Source organism: Cryptotermes secundus, unplaced genomic scaffold (genome assembly GCF_002891405.2).
Source record: "Cryptotermes secundus unplaced genomic scaffold, Csec_1.0 scaffold82, whole genome shotgun sequence".
Lineage (NCBI taxonomy): Eukaryota > Metazoa > Arthropoda > Insecta > Blattodea > Kalotermitidae > Cryptotermes > Cryptotermes secundus.
This window is the reverse complement of record NW_019725414.1, coordinates 236,798-258,965: the sequence shown is the minus strand read 5'-3', so window position 1 is coordinate 258,965 and position 22,168 is coordinate 236,798. Positions and strand designations below refer to the sequence as shown.

Sequence of the window (22,168 nt, the reverse complement as noted above, 5' to 3'; positions counted from 1 at the left end):
ACAGCAGAAAAACCAACCGACGCAATGTTATTCTCTCGTGTTGATGTGCTGAACTCACACAAGCCACTGCAGAAATGCCGCAGGACATGGTCATACAGTACAACGTACTGCTAGAGTGTTTCAGTTGACATGACCCTTTACAGGCTCTACAGCACATCAGACAAGATACAAAGCAAGATTTGAGGCTTTCACGGCGGTGACTATGAAGAAAGCAGTCTTCTGGGATTTGGCACCGTGTATATGTGGTGTTAACCGACGTTTCGGAGGAACGTATCGCCCCCATCTTCAGGGTAGAAGAAAAAGTATAAGAATTCTGCAAGCGACAACACCGTGAGAAGCTTTACCGTTTCTCACTGTGTTGTCGCTTGCAGAATTCTTATACTTTTTCTTCTACCCTGAAGATGGGGGCGATACGTTCCTCCGAAACGTCGGTTAACACCACATATACACGGTGCCAAATCCCAGAAGACTGCTTTCTTCATTGTGACAACAGCCTGCAATAGCTAGAAATGTGTACCATCTGGGGGTCAGCGGTGAAACTACAGCGGATACATGTATACCTTCTCTGTGATTATGTCATGGCAAACTTCGATTTTGACAGGACTTTAGCAGGCAATGGTTTTGCGCGGGAGACGAACTTCAATTGTTTGCAGGACGCATCATGGGAAATCCGCCATGTTAGTTGACGTAAGAGGTTGCTATGTGACGTCATTTTCGGATCATTTCGGGTTTAGGGAGCTTCATGTGATTGGTTACGATGTTGGCCGAACAGGTCAATGTCTGAAGCAGCTAAAATTTTGTGAGTGTGATGAAGATTGTCGTAGCTTTCATATAATGTAAAATACCAATAATTTGGAAAAAAGGGTTGATAGAAACCCTTAGAAAGTTCTTAGGTACGATATTGTTAAATAACGACGGTCTCGTGCGTTCACATGAGTGTTAAACGAGTGAAAGAAGGATAATAGGAAGGATCTACAGTGGCTGCCAGCCCCCGTTTGATGTTTCGTGTGCAAGGGTGTTCGCAAGAAATGTGATAAATCTATGAAGTTCATGAACGTATATGAAATAATTGAGCGCCGATAGAGATGAGTGGACGTCCAAGGACAACGTCCTTTGCTGAGGGTAACAAGCAACCTCCGAATCCTCCGTTAGGAGGCATGAAAATAAGTAGTAAGTGGAGTTACTCAGCAGAGCTTCAGTAGCAGTGACGTCGATTAGGCCTAATACGGGTTCAACATGGCTGCTGATGCTTTCTGCTTCTTATGCTTTACAGAAATAAGCATATTCGTCGATTTGTATTGTTTGCAGACCTCAACGGGTTGATCGTCTAAGCCCAAGGTATAATATTCCTTCATCAAGAGATGAAATCGTTCGAACAGTGACGAACGAAGAGACTTTTTATAATGAGGCAGTGTACTAGTCATGTCAAAAACATTTCATGTAAAATAATTAAGGAGGGTAGCAGTCATGCGATTTTGATTACTACCAGAGCATAAAATGTGGGCTTTAGAACTGGCACATAGTTCGAAATATTCACAAAGATTATTGAAGGTGAAATAATATTGACGTAACTTGACATGACAGGTCAGTTTGTGAAAGAAATTTGTGTGTTTTTCAATGAAAGTGGTATGTTGTGGAAGTGATGAGGAGCAGAAAGCATTTTTTGTAATTAATAAGTACAAATAAGCATGTTGAACTCTGTTGTAATTTATCCTGCATTCATATAAGCTTCAAAGCATGCTGTAGTTGACATGAGCTTAATGTTGGAAAACTTGCTCTTATAATCAGTAACTTAGCCTCGTGGTGTTTGTGACGTAGATATTTATATCAAGGGTATATTTAAAACAAGAAGAATCTCATTACAAAGATTTGTTTCCACAACTTTAGCTCTGTGCTGGTATATTCCTTTTGAATGTTTATTTTGGTGATGTGCTGCATATAGAAATTGACACTGCACAGAATCCATTTTGATGTTTTTGTCATGCGCACAAGAATAGTTCTACTCAAAATGACAGATGGTTGTCACTTTTGACGTTTTTGTTGCCTATGAAAAAGCAGTTTTTTCTAATGAGTACTTACAACATAAAATTTATCCTGCTTGCAAAGTATGTTATGAATCGGAATTGTTTATACACTGTAAAAAAAATGGCAGCATGATGTTTGTTTTGGCTAACATGAGTGAGAAGACTTTACTGCATTAGGCTCAGAACTGAAGTGGATGGTAGACGTACAGTATTATTTATTTTTACATACTGAAGTTCAGATTCTTAACACATTTCTGCTGGATTCTGAAGATACCAGGACAATGTTTCCTACTATGTATCCCTGGCCCCATAATCACTAGAATGACACGGACATGCATTCAGTATTTCTGCCAACAGATTTCTGAAGGAACACCTTGTTTATTGCCATGTCTTACCAGCTGTTGAGATATTTTGATGATTTTGTATATATATCATAGGGATAATACCATTGACACTTATCTTATTGAAAATGAGACATTTACATGAAAGTTGCTGGTTTATTTTGGCTGTGCCTAACTGAACAACATGGTAAGGAGTGCATTAGGATAGTTGTGATGATTGATATTTCTGTAGATAAAGGGTATTAGTGTTTTCTTAGAATATTTGTTTTAGTAGTGATAATCAGTCTTGTTGAGAATTCAGGTTGGGACAAAACATTTATAGCTCTGTAGTACAGAATGACACTGCATTTTGTGTGAAATGTTACTGTTTTACTCAGAAGGCTTCTTCCCATCCCTTTTTAACAGTTTAATGGTGAACAAAAACAAGTGCAGTGCAGTCTTCAAATGTGATGTCAGATCACAGCTTAGCATTCAATTCCATGCAAATTCACAACATGTTTCTGTCACACAGGGCCATCATCAAGTATAAATGATGATTTGTGTAAGTTATTACACTGTACTGTAGTAAATAATTTGAAAATAATTTAGAGTGATATGTTGTGTCTCTTAGTTTTCTTCTGCCTATGTTCTGTATGGCAGCAGTGTGTAGTTCATCAATGGTGTCTTGGTTACCTGCAGTGTATCAGGTGTGCTATTTTTTGTTTTTCTGTTTTGTGTGTTTAAACTAGAGTGTTACAGCACAGTGCAGTGTAACTTATGAAAATCATCAGATATACGTTGTGCGGCTGAAACTTGTTGTGAATTTACATGGAAATGAAGGCAAAGGTGTGATTTGAAGTTGCATTCGAAGACTGCACTGCATGTATATATCGAGTACCAGTTAATGAAATAGTGTGCTTCTGAAATACATCTTACATCTGCTAGCTACTTCACATAATCTGTTTATCCATAAAATATGTGTTTATATTTTATAGTTGCCCTTTGTTCATGAAGAACTTGATTTAATAGTTGTAGGTGTTTTAAAAGATTTGTGCCGTCTTTTGATGAACTTTTCATTTGTCATGCTCTGCATGTGATTACTGTCAGTTTTACTCTTCCCAGAATAATGTAACTTGAGGGGGTTGTAAGCACTTTCTCTAAATAAATTAAAACAACTCTAGTCAAAAGTACTGTGCTCAGACCAGCTTGTGGGTCCACCTAGCCTCCTCTCTAGTGGTACAAAAGACTTCTTCCTCAGTGATGAAGGGACCAGGTTGTAAAGCTACCTGTCACCACAATTAAGTGCAGAGGCCAAGATTGCAAGGAAAAACAGCTTCACTTCCATATACATCCTGATGACAGGATGGTTAATTAAGCACACAGACAACTTTGTCACCAGTTTAAAATGAAGATGTCTCTTGCCCACAAAAATAGAAATTATGTAAATGGTTTGTGGTCAGCTTATTGGTGTAGGGCAGTTATGATGTGAGAAGTATGATCCAGTGTTATATTTTATGGGCTATATATATAGAAATGAACAAATTGACACTTTTTTAGACCTATGTAATATTCACTTCTTCATTTGTTTTGAAAATGATCTTGATGCATTTATCAATTTTAAATGCTTCCTCTGAAAAGAAGGTTGATGAAACATCATAGTGAATATTCTCCCTGTTTTGTTCCATAATTGCATTGCATCAAGGAATAAAAAGTATGGAAGGTTGACGATTTTCAGTTTACAGATGAATACTGCTACATAAAATGGCTCAGAATGAAATTAGTTTTTTAATATTGGTCACTTATAGACACTTTCACCAGGCTATGTTAAATGCAGCAAAGATTTGTATGTTTGGAATAACCTAATGGTGGAAATCTTTCAAAAATGTGTGATTCATTGCTGTTGTTGTAAACCACAGATCAGTTTTCACTCCCATTCACTTTACTTTAAGCCATACATTTACATGATTTCAGTATTGACTTTTTCTAATATTTGCATGAACTAACATTATTCCCATTTAAGAGAGCTGTATGTATTGATGAAGTTTAATACATAAATTCATAAACATGTATTGCAGTCTGATACAGCTGCAGGCCTGCACAGGTTCTGGGTGCCAGGCTGTGATGGTGCCTAAATCTTTCGTGAATGCACTTAGAATTTTCTTCCTTTCACTTTACCCATCAAAGATGGTGGCAAAATTTATGCACTTATTTCATCTCTTTCATATCTCTGTCACTTTCAGTACTATTTCTCTTATTGCCTTATCCCATTTATTTGCCCATCCTATTGTTATTCCTTGCCCCTTTCCATATCCCTTTCCTACCTTTATCTCTCATTCCTTTTGAGTGTCCAATCCTCATGCTTGTTCCAACACACTGGAAATAGCAAAAAAAAAAATAGTTTATATTTTCCAGAGCTTGACATATATGTAGATGTTTCCCTTGGCCATTTGATAGCAGAAATAAGCAAATTTCTCACTAGAAGTGTTCTATTCAGGCTTCCGATCTTTGTAGGCGCCTCCTAGGGTGAAAGGAAATTTGTGTGCACTTGCACATTTGTATAGTATTTAATAAGTTTTCAGGTTTTTGGTGTGGTGATTGTTCGGATTGTGGTTGTGACATCATGTAGGCAGATGGTAGCATTTCAGACAAACCAGCTGTCTCTACCTTTAAGTGTGTAGAGTGAGGACTTTGGTGGATTCTGTAGTCAGGTTGCAAGGAAGATATTTTCAAAGAAGTCTTCTCCTGGCCAGTAGGGATGGTGAAAACAGTTCCATTTTACCTTCTGTGATGAAAAACAGTGTTGGGGCCTGTTCTCATTACATTTCCCATGTGATAGAAAACAATACTGTGGCTCCTAGAATGGCTATTCTACTTTTCATTTGTTCTGTTCCAGACAGTGGCCCGTTCAGTCCGCCTTCCATGTGAGCCTAAGTGGTCACTCCCCTAGCAAACTTCCTATATAACCCAACTGATTTGTCATTCTAACACTGCAGTCCTGAAAGGAGTGGAGTGTGTGTCTCCTGAAATGTCAGTATCTGCCTACAAGACCATATGGTGTGAAGGCTAGAAGACCACAATCTGTATAATGCATTATATGCAGACAGCACACATTTTGCTGGACCACTGGCTTGCGAGAAGTGCATTATGCTGCACATTTATAACAAAGAGCTAACCATAAATGTATCAGAAATCACTTCCTATTCATTTGTTACTACAATCGTATCAGCCATTAGCAGAAGAAACTTGGTTTGCAGGAAGTCCAGTGCCATTGTGAATTGTTATATGAGGATAAACTGACTGAGTGCTGTTATTTGGGTGTCCTGATCTTCTGTCAGTTTGGTAATCTGACTTGCTGGAAGTTGTCATTTCTATTTTTCTAATGAACATTTGACTTCTTACCCTCATTTCCTTCCTTAAGAGAAAAATTAGGGTCATAAACACACCATGGGAGTTGGGATAGCTCATTGATATAGTGATGGGTAACAAGCTGGATGGCCAGGGTTTGATTCCTGTCAGTGGCAAGATATATTTCTTCTCCACAGTATCCAGACTGGCTCTGGGGCCAACCCAACCTCATATCCAAAAGGTACTGAGGGCTCTTTCCCCAGAGGTGAAGTGGCCAAGGTGTGAAGCTGGCGCTGAGGTCAAGAATGGTGGAGCTATACCTCTGCTGTCCCACATGTCTTCATGGCATAGTGCTTAATTAAGTACAGGGACAACTTTACTTTTTTTTTAGCCTGTACCATGAAGACACCACGTCCTAATGTGTGTCCCTTCAAAATTGAACCAGAGAAGTTTCACTGATTTGGCGTGACCATCATGTGTAACTAATAGTTTTGAATTCTGTGCAGTTGGTAATAACAGCAGAATCTTTTGAGGTCAGGAGTGTATTCCCCTCGTTATGGTTACTGTGGTTCATGGATTTTGGAAGGAAAAAGTTTGTTATAGTTACTAGTAGTAGTGGTGGTAGTGGTGATGGTGATTATGGTGGTGATGGTGGTGATGATGTTGATGATTGTNGTAGTAGTAGTAGTAGTAGTAGTAGTAGTAGTAGTAGTAGTAGTAGTAGTAGTTAACTCACAAATTGCATGCATTTTGTCCCCAGACATTTTTTCATGTTTCTCTCTTAAAAAATTTCAGAATTACATAAAGAACTCTCTTAAGGTTGACTTTTTAAACTGTTTAGTGATTGGTATACAAATTAATGACAATCTATTTTCTTTTACCCCCCTCCTGCAATATATTTACAATCATGATTCTTGTTCCCCCCCCCAAGAATTTGATTTGTTTTGTGTAAAAGCTTGATACGTTAGGGCTGGAGTTACTGCATGGCAAACCAAGTGGTCACTTGTGGTAGCATATTGTACAACCCTTTTTTTTTTTTAATGACACTGTATGGAACTCACATGTTATTTGTGAAAGCTGATTTGTTCTTGACTGGAGGGAGTGGTGGAAATTTTTATTGACTGGGGTGGTATTTGGGCTCGTTCTAGGCCTGAATACAGTACTCAGTCTAGATGTCGTATCCCAGATGATGGCATTTAATGGTAATTGAAATAAGTTACCACTGCGTACAAAGTATCAAGACTTCATATTTTGGTTGTGTTTGTATAAAGACATAGTTATGATGTTTACTTTTCTAGAAATGAGTACCAGGAATTAATTAAATAATTTTCCTGGGGAGTAAAGCGTGGCTGGCGCGTAAGGCTGACAACCTTACCGCCATCTTTGAGCCGATTGTCTAGATAATGTGGGACCCTCAACGTCTCACAACCCTATGGGCCTTCACAGCCTGATACAGGGATAGCTTTACTTTACTTTACTTTTTTACTTTTCTGATTATGAATTAGGCTAACAAACATTTGTAGAACATCAGCTCTAACTTTACTAAGAATCATTTGCTGGGTCCATAATCATCTCCAAGATTTTGTCATGGGAGCAGCACAAAGATGGGCTTGTGGTTTGAAATCAGTTAGCAGATACACACCTATACTTGAGGGTGTAGATTTTGCATTTTGTTATCAAGGTTTTTTCCTCCCAAATTGCGCAGTCCTTGCTGATTATGGACATCATTGATGCACATCCATTACTTTTGTAATTATTACCACAGTCTCCAGATGTCTGTTCATACTGAAATGAAGGTACAGAAATTATAATAAGGGTTGGCATGGAATGTGTGCAGAAGCAAGTGCGTGTAAAGTTACATAATTTATATTTGTTAATTTAGATTTAGTGTGTATAATGTCAGGTTATTTAATGTAATGTATGGGAATTTGTACTTATGTTTGTTAAGTTTATTGCCAGGATTACAATTTCGAAAAATGCGTTGCCTCGCTGAACTTTACAGCAGATATAGGGGATAGTGGCCCCGACTGGGTAAAGCATGAGAACGAATTCGTGGAATTCATAGATATTACGTAAATTATGCATGGTTCCTTTATGTGGGGGTGTGGCGAAGGTATTGGCTGAGGGGGTTTGCGCAGCCAGTTTGTGCGGCGTAGTCTCTTCTAGTCGTCCCTGTGTCAGCTAGTGCGCTCTGGTGGCCATATTTAACTATAGTCCAGTCTCGGCGACTCGGTAGATTCAGTTGGTTGCAATGTAGAATACAGTGTTGCGAGATTGTGTTGTAAATCCCAGTCGAAATTTTGTAATTAAAGCTAGGCTACCATAATATTGGAGGATCAATATGAGGGAATATTTGCGAGAGAGTTGGCGCAAAGTGTAGCGCTTGTGACTTAACGGGAAATTTCCGTTTAGAATCTCTGTAGGGACACTGACTGATGTGGGAGGTTTTTCGGCGTTCTTCTCAGTTTGTCTGGGCTAATACCGGGATAATAGTTCACACTATGCCGCAATCCTCATATCAGTTCGTCGTAAATTCAACCATTTGACGCCGAGCTGCGTACAGCGTAGTAAAATGAATACGACGGAATATTGATGTCCGACGGATGAATGGTAAGGTAAAGCTATCCCTGTAACAGGCCGTGCACACCCATGGGGTTGTGAGACGTCGAGGCTCCCACATTTTTTATACAGACGGCGCCGAGGTTGTTAGCTTTACACGCTTACCGCCCTCTACCCCCAGGAAGATTCTTGCTCCTCTTTTCTGTTAGAGGTCGAGTCTAACCCGGGGCCGAAGTGCAGCTAGAAGGGTGAGGTAAATTGGGAAACCCAATTACCTCATCGGGAATCGAACCCGCGAAATTCCGACTTGTGGCATAGTGCCTTAACCAACGACGCTACCCCGAATATAGGTATTAAGCATGCTATATTTTCTGTCTGTAAAATGACTGTGTTTCAGCATGTGTGATTTCACGTGTTTCGTGCCTGAAACCCACTTGATTGCACGAACAGACTGAAGCATGCACGAGGTGATGTCCGAAAGTTCCCGGACTTTTATTGTTGTCATGCCGTTATACTCGATGAAAATTGGATAATGGTCGCTATTCCAAGGGTCTGTTCCAACCTTCCGGGTATATAACAGTATCTTGGATCCACAAAAGTTAGACCGAGGGCTGCGTTTGATCCTGTGGAATCGGAGATATGTGCCTGGCAGCCGTCATTTAGCAACGTAATGTTTGTTTCAAATTCGGTGATACAGTGATACAGGTTATGCCGGTAGTACAGTTTTTCGAATTACCCCACGCATGATGATGTACATTAAAGCCTCCGCCAATCAAGAATTTACATTCGAATTGTGCGAAGAATTTTTTTTCCATGCCCTCAGCTTGATTTTCATGCGTGGCTGCCTGTAGCATGACACAATTAGTATTTTATTTTTGTCATTATATAGTTCAGTTGCTCACGCTTCAATTTTGCGATCACCATCATACAAACCATCTTTACGCGAATCCCTAAAAGAGACAAAACTAATGTAAGACCTATATCCTTGGCTTCGCATGTGTGCATGGTATTAGAACGAATGATAAACATGGGATCTCATGGTGGCTAGGGAAGAAACAGAAATTCTCAGAAACACAGTGTGGATTTGGACGCAACGGAGGATGCACAAACAATCTAGCAATACTGACGACTGAAATAATAAGTGTTTGAAGAGCGGAACACGGTACGGCCCTATTCCTCAACATTAAAAACGCATACGACAACTTCCACTTCGGCACTTTGATGGGTAGACTCAAGCCAGTAGGCTTCTCAGGAAATCTGTTACCTTTCATCTTTCACCTGGTCTCTAGATCTCAGAGTCTTACCGTATGTGTAGTGTTCTGAGTCCAGCCTTATTCTCATTTTTTATGGTAGGACTGAAATCCAGAACTGCAGACTCCTCGAATACGTAGCCGATGTGGCAATTTATTCAGTTAACCGATGTAGCAGAATTGGCGTATCGGAAGTGGAAAAGAGCAGACAAAGTACTGAACTTTACGGAAAGTGGCTTGGAAATAGCACCAAAAAAATGTCAACCGTGTATCTTTGATAAAAAAGGGGCACCTGATGGAGATTGGGAGATCATGGTACAAGGGGAAAAGGTTTCTTCTGTCAGATCAATTAAATTTTTAGGTCTGCACTTAAAATCTAATCTAGACTGGGAGGACGAAATTAGAGCAATAGTTAGGAGAAGCGAAAACCCGTTGAAAATCGTGAACTGGGGAGCAGACCCATTAAGGGGTCCGTTCGATATTTTTAGGTTTCATGGCATTGTGAGGGGGCACTACGCTACAAGCCGGAAGGTCACGAGTTCGATTGCCGATGAGACCATAACATTTTTTTTTTCAGTTGTCCTAATCCTTCCGGCCGCACTATAACCCTGGGGTCTGTCTAAGAGAAATGAGCACCAGGAATCTTCGGGGAGGGGGTTAAAGGGTGGCCGGCGCATAAGGCTGACAATCTCACCGCCATCTGTTAGCCGACTGCCTAAAAAATGTGGGAACCTCAACATCTCATAACCCTATGGGTCTCCATGGCGCGTTACAGGGATAGCTTTACCTTTATTACATTTTCACAGCTTTCTGAAGTTATTGTCTTCTTAGATATCACGTCGTGCGATCAGATATTTGGTTAACGACGTTTCAGAAGAACGTACTGCCTCCATAGATAAATATAGAAGAGATTCTTGTACTCTGGGGGTGTAAGGAGGACGTTCTCCCAAATCCTCGGTAATGATCTCTCAGAGTATGGCGTAACATCCCAAGAGACAGTAATGTAGCCGGTCCGGAAATCTTACTGGGCTATAGAGAGACATACGGCGTAATTTTGGCCCGAACTGGTAATTGAGACAAATAAAGGCAGTGGGTAACTCGGGGTTTCGGAGAAATGGTGTTCTTTCTCATTGGTCGCTATACGGGTAGGACGCGTAGCACATTGAATTTATGTTGCATTCGTCTGTTCTCACCCTGGGTACGACGTAATGTTGTTTTCATTTCTAAACTAGGAGCAGATATACATAGGTAAATTGAAACTCAACCTGTGAAACAAAGAACTTGAAAAATTATGTGGATATTTATGTGTATAAGTAGGGTCAGGGCGAAACAGCTGGTTGAAACATATGCTACAAGCCGGAAGGTCGCGTGTTCGTTTGCCGATGAGGTATTAATTTTTTTTTTTCAATTTACCTAATCCTTCCAACCGCACTATCGTCCCTGGGGGCGGCTCAGCTCTGACAGAAATTAGTACCAGGAATCTTCCTGGGAGTAAAGGGCGGACGGCGCGTAAGGCTGACAGCCTCACGGTCATCTGTGAACCGACTATCTAGAAAATGTGGGAATCTCGACGTCTCACAACCCTGTGGGCCTCCACGGTCGGTTACAGGGATAGCTTTATGTGTATATGTGTGTGTGCTGAGAACATGCCCGCCTCCAGTGAATTTCAGAATGTCGGTCCTCGAGACGTTTATATCTGCTTCGCGTCCATCTATCAAAATTTGGAAGTACTGTTGATACAGATCTCTGATTGGCAGTTACCTTGTTTGAATAACGCTCACGCACCCGTTAGGTCGTCTGCCAACTAATCGAAGATTTTATGGTTCCATAGCTCACTATAATTCCAGCACATGGATGCACTTATCTCCGATTTCAGCTCTATGGTGAAGACGTCATGCTGTGAGGGTAAATGAATGGGCCATTCAAATCAAAGTCCAGCCGTGTGAAAATCGTAGTGGTTCCGGAAACTTTACAAGATGTGCATAATATTTCATTCTTCGTAGAGAGAATGCAATGTAATATTCTTTACAAATACAAACCACTCAGTCCAATGTGACATAAGTTTTACTACATGAAAAACCTATCACCATTACAATAGGTATTGTGATAGTAGTTTCCAGCTTGTAATGATGTTCCCTCCGAAGATGGTCCATAAGGACCGAAACATATAAGGGTGATAGGTTTTCCATGTAGTAAAACTTATATGTCACATTGGACGGAGTGCTTTGTATTTGTAATTGTTAGTGTGACGGACCAGAATGAAACAAATAAAAACAATTAATATTANTATATGTCACATTGGACGGAGTGCTTTGTATTTGTAATTGTTAGTGTGACGGACCAGAATGAAACAAATAAAAACAATTAATATTATTTATAAATTCCTAATCACCCGAATAATGCAGAATACGCGGATAGTAATAATAAACAGAAATTAATTACTTTAATTAATAATACCATATATATATATATATGAGTTAAAGACAATTAATTTGACATGTTCAGGGCAGTTACAGTAACATTCGTACCTTCAGTTGAGTTTCACGCACGGCAAAATGAAGGTATTTTCACGGATTAGAGAGTACACACAGGGTTCGGATTGCTAATTTATTGGTTCTTAACTACAGTAATCCTCATATAACTCGGTTGGTCCAGATACCACAATTATCTTTACTGCTATGGGATTCGAAATAGTATTTTACAGTATGACGTAATTTTTTTTGCAGTTATTCATTGTACTGTGTTTATTCTTTCCCCCTCCACTTCTTATAACCGAACGACCCGTGCTGTTTCATTGCAATTTTCTATCGCCATTGGGGAGAAATATTTGTACTTGGGTTACGGTTCACGTTGTTGGATTATCCGTTTCGTTCATGCTGTTTTTCCCACTAGTTGGCGTCTTTCACTTCACAGAGCCAACAACTTTCGACGGTTCTCCATCAGTCGAGAGACCCGTGTTTATAAACGTAATCACGTACGTTGGCAGACCCGTGATAACGCAGACCTACAGAGATGATGTGTACGTTCATATCGCTTTCTTCAAATCGTTCATTTGATTTTTCGTTGTAATGTTCGACGCCGTGGCACCGTCATATCCGCCGATTGCGAAGATCATGTCCATCACATAATACCAAAGTGAATGCACCCTGTATATATATATTCACGGACCTACGTCCATGTGTTGGTTATCGGATTATACCTTTCGCCCTTGCATACTCCTATGGCATTCACATGCCCGAGGTAGGCGATGCCAGGGGACACCGGCACGTCCAAACTTAATTTCCGCCTTGAGCATCAGTTGGTTGACCTGTGGGTTCGTATAGCTCCGCAGAATGTATACATTCCTCGCAGTGGAGTCCAGCAGTGATGTAGGAGAGCGATCCTGGGCCACTGGTTGCGTGGCATCCGTGTCGAGGCAGTGGTTGTCAGCGCTGCTGTCTACGTGTGTGCATGGGCGCCACAGCACAGAAGCATCGGCTGGAGTTCAATCCATTCCGCTAAACCCGCGATCACGTAAATGTCAGGTTGGGTCGGAAGGGGAAAGAGGCTTAAACTTGACGGTGATCAAGCTTACAACCGTTCGAGTGACCAAGCTGCCGTTGTAGCATAAAATACATAATCCTTGCATAGCCTGTACTGGCAGATTTGTATATAGTGCACAAGGGTTTCCAATAACATGCTATATGTGCGACGTACGCTTGACGTAAAGCCAAGCATATCCATAATAGACAAACCCATCCTCTCTTCAGAGAGGATGTTGCATAAGGACTATGACCGCAAGAGTTCATTTGAAAAAAAAATATCATCGTGAATCTCAGGAGGCTTGGCGCCAAGACGAACTGATGGGCGGTAAACCGCCAGCCTTAGAGTAACTTTGACTTTGGTCAGGAAAACTCTGCAATCGGAATTTCCGCTCCTTTCTGCTTTCTAATTTCCAAATCATGTAGGAACTTAAGCGTGTTCTGATGGGATAACATTTATAATTTCTTATCTGTTACATTTTCGAGGAAGAAATGCGTCCACTTCCAGTCTTGACTTTCTCCATGAGCTCCGCAATGTGGCCTTTTCTGTTCACTGTGCCGCGGCTGATACACCGCAGTAAACCCCTGCCGCAGTCTGCTCGTCTCATAGCTTGCAGCTCCTCTGGCGGGAGTTGTAGTGGTTCGTCGCTTTGCTGTGATAATTCCACACAGTGGCGCATCACGTAGAATCGCACGTCAGCTTCAAGGCCGGGGCAGCGAAACGCATATCTGTTCACTTCTCAGGGGCAAGCATTCTCCCGAGGAAGTCGAAGTAGGCCTCAAGAAGGCGTAGGACACTCAGGTAGTCGGCAGACACCAGCAGCCGACACGTTATCCTCGTGATGTCCACGTTACTCATATAAGTGTACTCCAGTATCAAACTAATGGTCTGTGAGGTCACTCAAGGCCGTAGGACGTTGGTCTTCTTGGAATGTAATGTAGTGAAAGTTATAGTGAAATGTGCCTACACCCCGAAAGACTTGCTCTGTGAACTGGAAATATTCTACCGCCTTACAGCCAAGCACCGCATTACAAGCCATATTATTCTTACATAAGTAATTGAGAAGGGAGCCGGGATAGCGTAGTCATTATAGCGACTGACTAAGGGCTGGACGACCGAGGAATCAGAGTTCGAGTCCCGGTGGGTTCAGTTTTCTCAACGTCGTCCAGACCGGCTCTGAGACCCACCCAGCCTCCTGTCAACTGGTTATTAAGGTCTGTTTCCCCTGGCGTAAAACGGCAGGGACATGAAACTGACCACTCACCTCTCAACTAATGCCGAGGTGAAGAAAATGTGGATCTATGCATCCGCCTANTCCTCCGCCGTGAAGATGGATGGGGGGGCGATTCCATACAGTGGGGACTCGTATGCCTCCGGCGCCCAAGGCAGATTCTAAGTGCTGTTCTCTGGATCCACTTCCATTTCCAAAAATCCACAAATCAAATGAACTACAGATAAATACAGCACTTGTGTTTTCATAACCTTCAAATAACTACAGCATTTTCCCAATCCCAGTCTGCTGTATTCTTACATACTCGTTGCTTGGTAACGGCCTCCAGTAACCCCAGCAATACCTCTGCTGTTGTGTGCGTATTTGATACCGCGGGAACGTGCATTAACAATCCGCTGCGTAGTGCTGGGGGCCTCTGCGACCCTTCTCAGATCACAGGATTCCGACATTCAGGGGTCTTGTCACAGTGTGGTGAGAAGTTTGAGTCGAAAGTTGTAGATCAGATTTCGAAATTATTCTTATGTCAGATTTTTAAAGAATGGTGCGTAACTAAATATAAATCGCAGTAAAATTTATTTCAGAACATTTGTATTTGTCGTGTATTTTACAAAACAGTGAAAAGGGTTCCTGTCTCCGTGCAACATTAGGCCGTGTGTGTATTGTCAGTTCAGTCACCACTGGACACAACAGTACATTTATATTTCTACTAGGGAAACACTGAAATCATTGAGGTATTTAAAACTGTAAACAATCCGTCTGGGAAATAAGTGAACTGCAAAATACTCTGTTTGAATCTAGGTCAAGTTTTCAACGGTTATCCCCCCCCTCGCTTTGTCTTTTCTGAAGATCTGGATAAACCTTCAGAGATGAAGTGACTATATACACTATTCATGAACGTCTTCCGGGATAGCGCAATCGGTATAGCGACCGACTGCGGGAAGGACCACTTAGGGGTCGGAGTTCAAGTCCCGGTAGGAACCGTTACCAGGAAACGACTAGTGAAGACGTAGAATACTTTATGTGTACTGCAGTTTCAGTGATATTTGAGAGTGCGTAAACCAGTGAGGCTGTTATAGTTACGGGTTGTGTGTATAAGTGTCCAATAAATCGAGTGACCAATGGAAAACCGGTTTATAGTCACTCATGCACGTGACAGTATTACGCACGTTTTTTACTAAAAATTCGTTACTCTACTTATACTGGTTACTATCATTACCGCTGTTCTGAGGACTTCTGTAGTTAGTATGGTTCTTATAGTAAAGTTTTTTCTGTTGAGAGTACTCTGTTCTGGGATATAACGCCGTATAGTTCCGGTAGTTCGCCGACGTTGCGAAGAACCCACTGCCTCCATCTCCATGGTCGAAGGGCAAGCAAGTAACCAGGAAGAAGAGAAGCAGGTGGCAATCAAACGTAGACAGTAGAAGTAACCGTGCACCCGTCTCTTAAGTTCGCGTGTTGGCCATATTGGCATTATCGATTGTATAGGTTTGCGGCTTTGGAAAACTTGGAAGCTGAGGTGGATGTTAATAAAGCTTGGGGAAACTATTAGAGAGAATATAAAAATGTCTTCCAAAGAGAGTCTAGGTCACTGCTGTCCAACGTTCTTATGTACTCGGGCACAATTCACTGATGCCTATGGAGGTGCGGGCGCCACCACACACTACTACTGCTACTACTACTACTACTACTACTACTACTACTACTACTACTGCTACTACTATTATTGCTATTACTACCACTACTACTAATAATAATAATAATAATAATGATAAACAATAATAATAATAATAAATTTTTTCGAAAATATTTAACAGTACTCTTACAGTTTGAATTAATATTAAAAATCGGCTCAATTATGTGTGCTTACGGAGGGCGCCAGAAAAATATACCACGGGCGCCGCGTTGGACAGGGCTGGTCTAGGTTATTATGAACCGAAGAAGCATAAGCCATGGTTCAATGAAGGGTGCTCAAAATTATTAGATCAAAGAAAGCAGGCCAAATTGCAATGGTTACAGGAACCAAGTAAGTTAAATGGGGATAATCTGAACAATATAACACGTGAAACTATCAGGCATTTCAGGAACAAAAGGAGGGAATATCTGAAAGACAAAATTGATGAGCTTGCAATGAACAGTAAGAACAAGAACATTAGAAACCTGTATAGAGGAATAAATGACTTTAAGAGGGGTTACCCGCCTAGCAGTAACTTAGTGAAGGATGAGAATGGTGATCTGCTTGCAGATTCCCACAACATTTTGAATAGGTGGAGCAACTACTTCTCTCGGTTATTGAATGTACATAGGGTCAGTGATGTTAGGCAGACAGAGATCGATACAGCTGAGCCGTTAGTACCTGATCCTAGCCGTTTTGAGGTTGAAAGTGCTATTGCAAAATTGAAACGGTATAAATCTCCAGGTAGTGATCGAATTCCGGCAGAACTTACTCAAGCAGGAGGTGAAATATTACATTATAAGATTCACAATCTAATTCTATTTGGCATAAGGAAAAATTGCTTGATCAGAGGAAGGAGTCTATTATTGTACCAATTCACAAAAAGGATGATAAAACTGACTGTGGTAATTATCGAGGGATATCAGTGTTATCAACTTCATATAAAATTTTGTCCAATATTCTTCTCTCAAGGTTAAGTCCATATATAGATGAAATTATTGTAGATCATCAGTGTGGGTTTCAACGTAACAGATCAACTACAGATCAGATCTTTTGCATTCGTCAGATATTGGAGAGAAAAAATGGGAGTGCGATGAGACAGTACATCAGCTATTCATAGACTTCAAGAAAGCCTATGATTCGGTTAGGAGGGAAGTATTGTACAGTATTCTGATAGAGTTTGCAATACCCATGAAACTATTTAATTAAAATGTGTTTGCTTTAGAATATGCCATGAAGGCGAAGGTCCGGGGAAACCAGGTGGTACTGAAATGAAACGGGACACATCAGCTGTTGGCCTATGCCGATGATATGACTCTACTGGGTGATAATGTAGATACCATGAAGAAAAACACAAACTTTAATTGACGCAAGTAAAGAGGCTGGTCTAGAAGTAAACACAGAGAACACTAAGTATATGTTGCTGTCTCGTCAGCAAAATGCAGGCAAAATCATGACATAAAGATAGGAAACATGTTTTGAAAATGTGGCACAGTTCAGATATTGGGGAACAACGATAACAGATCGAAACCTGATTCAGGAGGAAATTAAGAGGCGATTGATCTCGGGTAATGCTTGCTACCATTCAGTCCAGAACCTTTTGTCTTTTCGTCTGTTGTCCAAAAATATAAAAATTAGAATATACAAAACTATAATTTTGCCTGTAGTCCTGTATGGGTGTGAAAGTTTGTCTCTGGCATTAAGGTAGGAAAATATGCTGAGGGTGTTTGAGAACAGGATGTTGAGGATAATATTTGGACCGAAGAGAGATGAAATGACAGGAGGTTGTAGAAAACTACATAATGAGGAGCTTTATAACTTGTACTCTTCTCCAAGAATAATTAGGGTGATCAAGTCAAGGAGGATGAGGTTGGCAGGGCATGTAGCACGAATGGGGGAGACGAATGCGTATAGGATATTGGTGGGAAAGCCAGAAGGAAAGAGACCACTTGGAAGACCAAGGCGTAAGTGGGTGGAAAATATTAGAATGGATCTTAGAGATATAGGATGGGATGGTATTGATTGGATTGATCTGGCTCAGGATAGGGACCAGTGGAGGGCTCTTGTGAACACGGTAATGAACCTTGAGGATCCATAAAATGTTGGGAAATGCTTGAGTAGCTGCAGAATTGGCGGATCCTCGAGAAGGGCTTAGCTCCATGAGTAAGTAACTAAGTAAGTAAGGAAGGAAATTAAAGACCACGAATTTGGAGCGATCTCCAAATGGTACTGCGTTGATATGAAATTTCATTAAAATTCTTCCAGTTGTTTTAGAGCTGAAATATACGGACGGACAGACATGGCCAATTCTTGGCGCGATGTGCAAAGAGCACATTATATTATGTATGAATCAAGCCACTAGAATGGAGCGCTTTTATGTACTTGTTTAACATAATCCAGAACACCATATTTTATTGCAAGGTTTATGGTTTAGGGACACATGGCTTTCATTTTTATACGTGTTGAATGTCTTCGCTAGAGTACGAAAAGGGCTCTAGAACTTGCCCCTTGATGCACTCGATCTACATGTGCTTATGTGTTTTATTAACATTCTACATATTCGCCAGTAGGTTTATGGCTTCTATGAAAGATTCAGAATGTAAGGTTGTACAGAACTATATAGTTAACTACCCCAACCCGGTTTTTTTCTGAAACATTTAACGTCACTTATTTATGATTAATTGAAAGACTCTGTCCACAGCTCAGACTATAAAGGGTGTCCCAGGAGGAAAGGTTAATATTCGGGGGTTCATAGTATCGGTCATTCTGAGCAAGAGGTATATATGTACATGTGCCCTATTCCGAACGGTTTCTGAGATGCAGCTATATCACTGTACAGTTCTAGAATCGCTGATAAGGTTCTAATACCAGTATTTATTATTCAAGTGACAAAGTTGGTACAGTTTACCCAGTGTAAATACATTTTCTGAAAATTCCACCGCCAACATCAGTGTACTTTGCAACTCGTGTGAGGACATGGCGTGTTGCTCGTCTGTAGTGTGTTAATGAAGCCATATGCAACTTATCTTTTCTGATAACTATAAATGTGATATTTTTCTAACGAATTTAAATGTTTGTATATCTTTCATGTTTTCATAATATCCATAGTGTCCGTTATGGTTCCATATGTATGACCAGTGTTTAGTAGGTGGTTTGAATATCCGGAATTGTTGCTGTTGTTTCTTATGGCCTGAATGGATTCTTTATATACATCTAATATTAAGTGTTCTGCCGCTTTGTCCCATGTGTTTTAGTGGACGCACACATGCATCGACACATACAACCGTATATTCGAGGCAGTATACGAGCTTTACGCCAGAGAGCAGCACACACACCCCCAGTCATGTTATAAGAACGGAATTACTGGTAAGCTTTACCCCAGTGCCAATTGCATGGGAGGCTGGGTGGGCTCCAGAGCCGGTGTGGACGGCGTGGAGAAATTCTTCGTTCTATCGGAGCTGAAACTCCGACCTCTCTGTCGTCCAGCCCGCAGCCAGTCGCTATACCGACTGCCCTATCCCGGCTCTTCTGAAAATCCGGTAGCTGGACAAATGTTTTTATCGCCAGAAAGAGGCAGATCAGTATTTCTCTGGCGCCTTTCTGTGGCTTTCGCCTCCGCTCGTCTCGCAAGATTAACGTCTTCCTGTTATCGCACTGTTCGTCCTAAACCTCCGCATACCAAGGCGATGGCAAAGAAACCTTAAATTTAAAAATAGGTTGCTTACCATGACTTATTAATGCTATTGATCTTGATGTGTTTGAATGTGCTACTTCATTTCCTTTTGCACAAGTAACCGAGTGAGATTGTCAAAACTCCAAAACCCGAGCTAGAAATTAGACGCCAGCCAGAATTTTGCTGTCCCCGGTGGCGACCTGGCGTTTTTATGTTTCGACTCTTGATGAAGTGTGTAAAGCTGTAATAATCTCGACAGTGGGTTTGTTCTGAGACAAGTTAATAACGAAGTAAGGATTCGCCAAGTATTATTAGACTGATCATATCAGGGAAGGTGGTGAGATTGGCGGGAGACGTGGCACGCATTAATAGATGAGAAATGCGTACACGATTTTAGTCGGGATTTTTTAAAGGTAAAAGTACCACTTGAGAGACATGCGCGTGGATAGGAGGATAATATTAACATTTTTCATAAAAGAGTAGAATGGGAGGATATGGATTGGATTCATTTCGTTTAAAAAGAGTCCAGTGGCGGGCTCCCGTTCACATGGTACGGAACGTTCGGGTTCCATAAAAGCAGGGAATTTCACTTAGCTTGTCAGAGAGGTCGCTGATCCTTGGAGCTGGTAAATATGTGATAACGTTTTTAAGTGTAAGTTTATGCGAGGTAAATTTGTCCACGTGCTTAATTAGTTAAGCAGTATGCCATAAAGACATACTGGGTAGTGGAGGTATAGCTCGTGCCTCGGCACGAGATGGAGTTGATTGGTCAGCTTTATTCCCCGATACCTATTGCAAATGAGGCTTGGTGGACCCCAGAGTCAGTCCGGACGCTGTGGAGAAGAGAAAATGAAAATTTCGCACTGTCGGGAATCGAAGCCGAGCCGCCCCAGCCCGTAGCCCGTCGATATCCCGACTCAAGCTTATGTGAGGACACTAAGAAAGTTTTGAAGATTTGGTGGGTTTCTTTTTATTGTTTGCTGGGTGGGAGTAAGTCCCTTGTACTGCGGCCACTTCTGGCCTATTGTACCAGCCCCACATGATAGGTGAGGGTGATTGTGGAGCAGTTGGTGGACTGAAGATAGGCAGGGGAAACCGAAGTACTCGGAGAAAACCTGCCCCAGTGCCACTTTGTCCACAAATCTCACTTGACCAGACCCGGGCCGCCGCGGTGGGAAGCCAGCGACTAACCGCTTGAGCTATGGCGCGTCCTTGGGTGGGTTGGTTAGCAAGGTGTACTGAACTGGACGGTGGTGGTGTAGTGTGTTCATGCAGAGTGAAGGGTGAATGAGGCCTGGCCTAGTGCCGTACCGGACCCAACATCATGGTGCTAGATGTGCTAGTTGCGGCAGAGAGAGTCGAACTGCGTGAACCCCGAGAGAAGCGTGTGGAGATGTGTAGTATAAGAGAAGCAAATTAAAATTAAAGCTTTGGTAGGAGAAGATTGTGTGGTATATAAAATTGTAGTCGGTAGACCTCCGGAAGAATATGAGATCACTTGCCACACTTTGGCGTTGATAGTTTGGTAAAATTAAAATCAGTCGTACTGAATATTGTCCGGGGATGTGGACAAGAGTCAACTGGCTCAGGATAGAACCCAGTATGCGGAATCTTCTGAAGATGGTTTCGATTGTATAAGAAACGACTGTCGCCTCTCAGGATTTATGTTTGATGGAGATGATTAAAACTACGAGGGAAACGGAGATGATTAAAACTACGAGGGAAACAAAAGACAAGCAGTTGAAGTATGAACATGGAAGGGTCGCGCCATAGCTTGCAACCGCTCCCTTAGCTACCACTTCTTGTAACCGTTGGGCGCCACTTCTTGTGTCCGTCCCCTATGTATCTTTATATTTATTTATTTATTTGCCCGCTTCCGTAGAACACTTGACTCATTTATTTGCCCGCTTCGGTAGAACACTTGACTCTTCTCAGGGTTGTGTCACGGTAGTAACTGGAGCAACAAGGAGACTACACATTTAAAGCTAGTCCACTGATACAAATCAAAGACACTATTTCTGCTTAATCACAAATTGTTTATTTCAGAAGCAAACACTATAACTTTATTGGCAAGTGCGGAGTAATGTGCCCTTTTTATTATTATCAAAGATTAATCGAACCAAATAAAGACGGATAAATTTAGGTATACTTGGAGAGTGCAGCTCAATAACGTCTGCCTCTGATGAATTCTAACTGCCAAGTCCTTCAGCCTACTCTAGCCTGCGGGAGCGTCACTTCATCCACTGTATAGGATTTGAACCGACGGGCTTTCTCCCAGGCAAGAATAGTTTCCTAATGGCTGATTTTAACTGCCAATTCATCATACCATCAGTACTAGACAATCACATTACTGACTTTTAGAATAAAGAGAACCAAAGATATTGAACCCGGAACCCTACATGTGAAAGCGGTTATTTCTTAGTTTAGGGTCCAATTACACCCTTCCGAAGACACTTTTATAACAGCTACCCTATTAGCAAAACAACATTTACATCTTCGGCAAACTACAGACTTGCCTTTCGATGGCGGCGTCATGTCGCTTTTGCGGTCACCCAAGCTGCAGGTAACAAAA

General features: G+C 41.4%; 1 protein-coding gene across 4 annotated transcripts in view; it reads left to right on the top strand.

Moving 5' to 3' along the window:
- Positions 1-768: 768 nt before the first annotated feature.
- The window catches only part of LOC111863303 (glycogen synthase kinase-3 beta), a 194,484-nt gene continuing 173,084 nt past the window's right edge, over positions 769-22,168 (top strand). For 3 of the 4 annotated variants that reach the window (XM_023849498.2, XM_023849497.2, XM_023849501.2), the window contains exon 1: positions 769-1,170. In XM_023849498.2, coding sequence (XP_023705266.1) covers positions 1,086-1,170 — 85 coding nt within the window. In that variant the 5' untranslated portion in view covers positions 769-1,085. Of the gene's footprint in view, positions 1,171-1,562; positions 1,585-22,168 lie in introns of those variants that run through there. The other variant, XM_023849500.1, reaches the window with a different exon arrangement.